This window comes from Carassius carassius, chromosome 27 (genome assembly GCF_963082965.1).
Source record: "Carassius carassius chromosome 27, fCarCar2.1, whole genome shotgun sequence".
Classification (NCBI taxonomy): Eukaryota; Metazoa; Chordata; class Actinopteri; order Cypriniformes; family Cyprinidae; genus Carassius; species Carassius carassius.
Genome location: NC_081781.1, coordinates 12,002,177 through 12,010,898, shown reverse-complemented (window position 1 = coordinate 12,010,898; position 8,722 = coordinate 12,002,177). Strand labels below are relative to the sequence as shown.

At 38.3% G+C, this 8,722-nt stretch overlaps 1 protein-coding gene across 1 annotated transcript; it reads right to left on the bottom strand.

Moving 5' to 3' along the window:
• Positions 1-1,834: 1,834 nt before the first annotated feature.
• Positions 1,835-5,502, bottom strand: LOC132106742 (Krueppel-like factor 11). Its single transcript, XM_059512706.1, has 4 exons — positions 5,327-5,502; positions 4,100-4,345; positions 2,647-3,526; positions 1,835-2,563 (listed from the first exon to the last, which is right to left on the bottom strand). The coding sequence occupies exons 1-4, from the start codon at positions 5,354-5,356 to the stop codon at positions 2,277-2,279; spliced, it is 1,443 nt and encodes a 480-aa protein (XP_059368689.1). The 5' UTR covers positions 5,357-5,502; the 3' UTR covers positions 1,835-2,276.
• Positions 5,503-8,722: the final 3,220 nt, after the last annotated feature.

Here is an 8,722-nt window from a genome sequence, read left to right as displayed (position 1 = left end):
ATTCATCAGTCACATAAAGATAACACATTAAACAGCACACAATAAAATGTTACTTAGGTAAAAAAAAATCCCAATGCTGTTTGGAGGGGAATACGTTTTTAAAGAGCCCCTTTTTATAACGTAGCAGCCACAACTTATTTTCGACAAAACCTTCCGAAAGGAAGCAATGGTTTGGCGCCAGATTTGAGTAAACAATAAAAACACATAACGTCAAGCCGTACGTAACCCCTAAATAATTATTTTTAATGGTGAACACAAAACTAGACGTGATCTTTGATATTACTAACGTTACCTTCATAAAATCACCTTATTGACGTGGCGAAAATATTTTGTTCCCCTTCTTCGTTTACAAAAAAATGATCCAACAAAAAAGATGATGTTGAGCATCATTCAGTAATATAGCATGCTACGTACGTGTCTAAAAAGAGAGATTCTAAATTTATGTATTTTATTGGCGATTAAACTTCACGCCACAACAAACTAACGTTATCAGCTGATAAGCCAGTTGCTCACTACAACCAAACCAAAACACGAACTCCCATGAGCTTTGAGATTAATTTAAAATAAAATCAATAACCCAAATCGTTTAAAACGTATTTTTCAAAAATACTGAAATCCATATGACGTTATATATTTTTTGTGTTTCATAACAAAAATATTTTCAGGACGCGGGAGTCGACAAAGAACAAAAAAAAAACGCCTAAGAGGTCACTGCCTGGGACAAAATACAGCATGCTTTTGAGACACTGCACCCTCGTGGCGGGAGGACAATAACCACACGTGTCTTTATACTGTTTCAGTCATAGAATGTGGTTTCTCGCCAGATAAGCTGTGATAACAAAGCGATACATCTGGGTTCATGAAGAAACTGCATACATGTCTTTTTCATAATATTTATTCTCAGACGACATTATTTATTTAGTTATTAATGTAATAATTTGTTCTATCTATTGTTTTGACTGAATAATAATACAAACAGAATAAATATTCCAACCCAAAATAAAGATATAAATAATTATACCAGATAGTATTTTCAGCTCTGGTGTGGAAATAAACCAATTTCTCGAACAGTTATGTAATACAGTAAACGGACTGTAATGCTAGAGAGACCAGCAGGGGGAGTCTCACCTCTGTTTAAATTTGCCGTTTTAGGGAAATTTAAAATAAATTGTATGCATTTGCGAAAAGTTGTTAAAATGCTTTTATTGTCATATATGACAAACAATTAATGGTCAGATATGGCATAAACTGGTTGGTTCTCCACAAGATAATAGGCCATTGTCGAGTCTTCCAATTTTGCTTACTTCTCACTTTAGATAATTATCATTAAAACAGAAAAAAATCAGCTTTCGGTGGAGTAAAATTATCTTTTGTTTTTTCTTTGTGCTTTCATTTTTCGTTTGAAAATATCGGTCAGTAAGGCAAATGGGCGGAGACCAAGGCTTGTCAGTCAAGCTGATGTTTACAACTCGTCATCCTCTGTGATTGGTCGCGCCCCCTAACCGCTCCACAATGAAGCAATCTGATTGGACGAGGTTTGTTACTGGGTGCTGTGGGGTGACAGTGTTGAGAATTGATGTTGAGCTGGTGTTGTGTAACTGTGTTGTCACCCCGGTTCATGGCTATGTAATGAATCTATTGTTTTCATCTTCTACGTTTTACACGTTTTGTAACGCCTGTAAACCTCCGTTTATAGTACGTGTAATATTTTTTGTTGTGTAATTTCTTAATTTTATCTGGTATATATATATATATATACTGGTATATATATATATATGTACTGGTATATATATTGAGGTCTCAATAAAATATCAGAGACAACAAATAAAACCAATTCTATATTCTTACTACAAATGTTTATTAAATAATATGGAATATTGCAGGTAGTATCACATACAGGAATACTGTCCAATTAACAGAAGTAACATCAATAACATTTATTCATATATCAACAATAAATGCCAATTTGAATACACATTACATTCATATAGATAGAGATATTTATATACAACTATACAAAAGTAAAGAGTAAGTAACAGATGAACTGATGCAAAAACTTTGGCAAAGGAGTAAATACATATTGGGAGACATAACTTATATAAAAGTAAACAAGAATTCCTTATAAACAACAATGATTAAAATAAAGATCCAGTGCAATGTCACATTGTTTTATGTACATGGATGTGTAGCAGCCTTGGTTTTCTTGTATTCCCCCTATTAAATGGTCAGTGGGATATTGTCCTGAGGTGACAGAGGTGAGAGGTCGGAGTCTTAACCTAGTTTGAGGAAGGAAGAAGCACACTAAGGGGCAAGGAAGATGCTGCTTGGGAAGTGGCCATTTTGTTCACATCACGAACTTCGTTGGGCCACGCTGTGGACCTCTTGGTTGTCATGTGACGTCTTGCATGCTTGGTCAGGTGGTCGCTTCGCATGAACCGACGCTCACAGACAGGACAGACAAACTTCTTTTCACCAGTGTGTGTCCGACGGTGCCTGGACAGTTCATCTGAACGGGCAAATTTTTTGTCGCACCCTTCCCAATGGCAACTGAAAGGCTTCTCACCTGAGATACAAAGAAACATGATCAACAACCATATTTTATGGGTACAACCTATTAGAACAAAAACATACCAGATAGACACAAACCTGTATGGGTTCTCAAATGAGCCTTCAAATGGGAACTTTTGAAGTAAGTCTTCTTGCATCCTTGGAAGTTGCAGACGTAGTTCCGCCTGCGCGAGAAGTCAGACTGTGTCACTCCGCTGCTCTGACCTGAGGGCACGTAGACTGGAGCAGGTGCCAAGGGCAGGAGCTTCGTGTTCCCAAGTGTAACAATGCTCTGTTGGCAGGTGGAGGATTGGGAAACCTGAGACTGCGGGACGACAAACATCACAGTGCCCTGAGCCACAGGTGAGCCCACCAGAAGAGGTTGAGAATGTGGGAGAATGGGCTTCGACCCCGAGGCCTGCATCTGAACTGTCTGCATCTGAGTCTGTACAAATGCGGAGATGATTCCAGTCTGCCCATTAACAGGAAACACCTGACAGAGCACCGGCGGGCTGGACATGGGCGACTGAGGAATGGCAGAATGTGATGCTGGAATAGCAATGCCTGTGGAGTGAGGAGAAGGGGAAGTTCTCTCCGTTTCTGCAGTGTCACATGGGCTACTGCAGCTTTGCAGTTCTGCTGTGAGGTTGGCAATTGGTTCTGTGTGCTGTAGAGAGTTTTCTGAGTAACATGGCTTCTCCTGCCCTGTGTGTGGAGATGGAATGTTGTGGTCCACTGATCTGTCAGCGGTGTGCCGTATAACGCTGGTGGCTCTGCAAAGTGAGGGCTGTTCTGTTGGTGGAGCTGGGCCGAGTAGGACTGTGGTGCTGGGATGCAAGTTGATGTGACATGCAGCCCTGTTGGTCAAGGTTGAGCATAGTCTGGGATGTGGTTTGAGACCTGAGCAGGCCACTGAGGTACTGAGAACCGCTGTACCTGAAGTTTCCGCAAAGCTTGGGCTGTGGGGAGGGGTCATGCACTGTTGGAAAGAAGAGATTTGCATTGAGCATTGGGAATTGCCTTTAACTGACTTAATAACTTGTACCCAGATTTTTGGCCCAAATTTAGCCTGGACGAGTTGACGCTAGTTGCCAAAAGTCACAGTGAGTCAGATTTTGGCCAGTCTGAGCTGACACAGAAAATATAGTGTGTGATAGACTTATTTTACCTTCAGACTAAGTGTCTATTCAATTGGAGGATATCATATATATTATATGTGCCAATTTTAGAACAAATATTGTTTTCATTTTAATGCATCTTGTTTTTGTGAGAGTTTTTAGTATTTGTAATGACTTCATAGTTATAGTCCTCTATGATGTTCAATGTTTCTCTGCAACCATTTTCAAAGTCGGCAAGTGTATGTTGCCTAGTGTTTTAAAATCACTTGTTTTAACACCACTACAATACACTTTTTTAACATTTGTATTAAGCCCATAACAACTTTTGCCTCAGCAGCATCCCCAAGCCTTTTTTGGATATATATATTTATAATGCATATAAAGAACTAGAACACAATCAGGTTTTTTTTTTTTTTTTTTGAAGAGTCACTCACCAGTGACGAGAGGGAGACCAGGTCTTTAGGGGACTCGTTGAGTTCAGGCTGCAAAGGGACAGAATCGCAAGAGTCTGAGGTGGGCGTCAGTGGGCGAGGCTTGTGCGTCCTCTGGCCCCAGGAGCTCATGCAAACCAAAGCCTCTGCAGCCTCCAGGTCATTGTATTCCAGAGTGGAGGAGCAGGACTTCTCAATGTCATGCCTGTTTCTCTCCATCATCACCTCACAGATGTCCACAAGGCTGGGCTACAAATTAAAAAAGCACATTTGTAATTTATTGCCATTGTAGGCTGATTGTTGAGCTACAATAACACTGAATATGAAATAACATGATCACTGTAATGAAACACATTCAATAAAATTGCATGATATAAAATAAAAATGGCAAAATGGCCAATGTTTGTCTTGCATCTGCTGTAAATAGCTTCTGCCATAAATAAGCAAAGAAAGGGCCCCAGCACTGGTCGACTACACCCACCTAGAGTCTTGCATAGCGTTAACCATGAGCTGCTGGGAACGACCCATTGCCAAATATAGATATAAGAGTGACGTGCACCCAACCAAAGCGCCATGTGAGAGTGCAATGCAAAAAGTAACATCCAAGGGTGGTAAACCATATCAAGGCATATTGCATTAATGTTACTGTTTTTGTCATAACGGAGCATTTATGATATACCAAGAGTGATAGAAACTATGCACATCGTTGCTGTTGATGTAATAACACAAACAAACAAAGCATTCTAAAATAACTGACAATTAAATGCAAAAATTAAGTGAAAACGTTCAAATTCAAGTATGTTCAAGGTTCAAATAAGGTCGCTAGCAATATATATATATATATATATATATATATATATATATATATATATATATATATATATATATATATATAACAGTTGAACGTAAGTAGCACTGCAGCTTAATGCAGGGGGGAAATGCACAAATGATTGCGGCAAACGGTTCGTCATGACTTAATTTAATTAAAGCAGTGTAACACAAAGAATGTTGCTCGTTGTTGCAAGTGTCAAGAACATCAGATATGTTTTTATGCGTGTAGACAAAAATTATAAACACTGCTCTGTTCAAAGTCAACAGTTCTCCGTCAATGAACATGAAATTATTTTATATGGGTCGCAACTTACAGCAAAAGTGGATGTCATTAGTGGGTCAATGCGCAAAAACTAAAAAAGAACCAATAAAACCACTTTTGCAATATAACCAACTTACCCGGTCGGAGTCAGAAGCAAAATTCAGCATATGTGTAGGTTTATGGAAAAACAACGGGAAGACAGCTGTGATACGAAGCCTCTCCGCATAAGTCTAACCACTTTTTACAGCAAGGTTCAAGCTCAGCTGAGTGAATCAGAAGCTCAAAAAAAAAAAAAAAACAACAGAAAGAAAAAGGAAAAAAAAAAAACAGAAACAAAATTCAGAGAACTCTGGCGGGTGGTAACATGTTACCAATCAAAAACAAAGGTGTATTAGGAACGCGCCAATGGGAAAGCAGGCAGCGCGTGATCAGTACGTGATCGCTCTCTGATTGGCTGAAACGGGGTGCGTGGCTGTTGGGGGGCGTTACAGAGGAGTCAGCGGTGTCAGAGTAAACCCGGTGAACCCGGTGCTGGAGAACTGGGGGAAAGGTCGGCGCGGAGAACCAGTGGAATCGTGAGATACTCGCACGCGTCTGGAGTGTGGCATGCGCAGACGAGAGTCCACACTGAAGTACGAGAGCCAACGCCTGTGTTCAAAACAAATTTTAAACAAAGAACCAAAGCCGTGTAGTGCACATTCTACAGAAAATATGGCCATTGTTTTGTTTTTATGGATAGACTGTATTGCTTTGATTATGGAAACTCTTGTTTAGTAGCCTCCCGCGACTGGTGCACAAAGGGGAAACGGGGACACGGTGAGGTGCTGCTTATGAAAGTAACAGCCTACAATGGAAATAATGGATAAGCTCTGAACTAATGATGAAACCACAATAATAGTGCCTATAAAGCAATATAATATCATATATAATTTATTTGCATATTTACTTCGCCTTCGATGAAAATAAACACTTTAAGAAAAATTTTATTTTGTGAGAGAATTTGTGTTTTTCTGTCATTTTATGTCTTCTCACAAAGACAGTTGTCACGAGCGTCGTCCGGAAATCATTGGATCTCCGTATCACGTGTACACACAGATCAGGTTTTAGTGAACTAAACTGAACTCAGGAACCTCTGCTTTCTGTGAAAGAATCCAGGGCGGAGCCTGAGTGTGCTGCATCTCTTTGTTGTAACTACGCTAACCTTGATGTGTCTCTTTGTGTTTAATTAGATTTGTGATAATTAGCTGTTTCTACACTAAAAAGATTAGTGAGAACAGGTGGAAATGTGTGCAAATCATATATATTCTAATTGTGTATCTCTGCAGGAGGGCTGTGATTTTGCTGGTCTGTCTGTGTGAGTAGAGCTGAGCAGACAAAGGCTTCATCAGTCGCCCCCTCCTCTTCAGAGAGTCAGATATCCAGTGAAAAAGACCTTATTTCTCTGATGTGCCATCATAAAGCCTAGGAAAACATTTGCTGTCCTTGGAAAATCTCAGTAATCATTAATATTGTTAGAATGGCAGTTAAAAAAATAAAGTCAATTTATTGTTGACATTCTAAAAGTAGTCTAATGTATCACATATAATAAGACAATGCTTAATGTCTTAAATAATATACATGATTTTTATTTAATTTTTTACCTACAGAGATGAACCAATAATATAAAACGAGTCCTAAACACATAATTGACACATGAACACAGGCAAGTATTACGTCCTTTATTATACAGCAATATTTTATTCTATATAAATACTAGGTTCAGCAAATTTGACTGATTATAAAGTGTGAACCTCTCTGCCGTCTGGTAATATTTGGTAATCCAATGGCACAGATTTTCTTTTAGAAGTGCTAAACGTATTAACAACAAAAGAGGATTTTTATTAGAGGAACACATTTCTTTATAGGGGTGTAAAAGGCAACATCTGGTTTTGCTTCATAGTTGTTACATTTTGAATGCAGAATTAGAATGTATCTGTAGTTTTTATATCTGATAAAATTGGTATTGTGGGTGTCACAAGTAAAGAAAAAAGAGACTTAGGTCTTTAAATACTGCACAGATTATTCCATGTAAGTCTCATTTAGCAAAATCTGTTAAAATAAAAAAGCAATATACTGAGACTGACAGTAAAGCAGATCTACTGTTGATGGAACAATGAAAAAGGTAAACGAATTAGAAGAAAAGTTGCATGAAAACAGTCAAAAGTCTCTTATGTTCAACAAGATTACATTTATTTGATCAAATATGTAGTAAAAACAGTAATATTTTGAAATATTACTAAAACATAAATGTCTAAATCTCTTTACTGGTAAGTTTGATCAATTTTATAATGTCTTCGTTTAATAAAATTCATTTCTTACTGTCCCTAAATGTCTGTAGTAGTGTGGATACTGGAATGCACAGAGGGCTTAGCTCTTTATATTCTTATAAACAGAATACTTTGTGTACATTTGTATATTTAATAATACAAATATATTTTGATATATTATTTAATATAACACCATTAAGCAGCTGTATTCAGAAATTAACGAAGGAATTAAAGGATAGAATTGTGTCATTTAAACACTTACAGAAAGCAGTTGTAATTTTAAGAAAAAATATCCACATATTAATCAAAAGCAGTACACTATTGTTCATTGTATCACTATTATCACTATTGTACACAAAACCAGATGTTGCCTTGCACCCAATGGAGTACTGAGAATGTAGTTTTGTTTCTCAAGAACTATTACACAAATAATGTTGTTCTGCTTCCTTCCTTGTGAGCTGAACTGCATATGAATGAAGATTTTAACTGGTGTGGGGTGTTGAAGGTGAAGTCTTGTTAATGAAGAATACAATCCTATAAACAATTCTGGTGTTCTATAAAACATGTATAACCTTTGATTGCTTTGCACACAAATTTAAAATGAAGCCCAGAATATACAAAGATTGTCAGACCCAAAATAACCCAATTTTGAAGTCTTGTAAAGACTCTAGATCCATCATCTGTGTTTTCAAGAGGCAGAGCTTCTCCTGATGGATGGTATAAGCTGTTTGAACACAGAGACCGTGGAATCTTGGGAGGGTAGTGAGGCCATTTATGGGGGGGGGGGGGGGGGGTTAGACTGTGGGCCAGAGGAGACAAGAGTTTGTGTGTGAAAGAGAGAGGCCAAACAGGGCATGCAAACACACAGGCTATAGGAGGGTTGGGTGGCAGATGTGCTGTCCGCTTTGGGCTGATGAAGAAAAACAGTTGAAACATTGGGGCTCAATCCAATTTGTGCTGCTGCTGAGCGTCTGAACCGAATGACTTGAGTTCAGATGGGTGGGGTTCTTAAAAAGTAGGTCACCCAAAAAGGGCGGGCATGCTTTTAACCTCTGAGATGCAACATGCTTTCTGTGTTGCGTAGCCTGAATCTTCTGCATCCTGCCCGTAAAAAAATAAATGTCCATATATAAATTATCATCATAAATTAAAGTAAGAGCATCTAGTGCTGGTGCTTTATTCTCACCATTTCTGTCCAGGAATGAGACACACTTACTCAGCGTTTTA

Bases quoted from the DNA above. Each gene is read 5' to 3' on its own strand.
- LOC132106742 (XM_059512706.1), bottom strand. From the start codon at position 5,356: ATGCTGAATTTTGCTTCTGACTCCGACCGG. The intron at 3,527-4,099 runs GTGAGTGACTCT...TCTTTCCAACAG, and splicing joins TGGTCTCCCTCTCGTCACTG to TGCATGACCCCTCCCCACAG. The intron at 2,564-2,646 runs GTTTGTGTCTAT...TTTGTATCTCAG, and splicing joins TCATTTGAGAACCCATACAG to GTGAGAAGCCTTTCAGTTGC.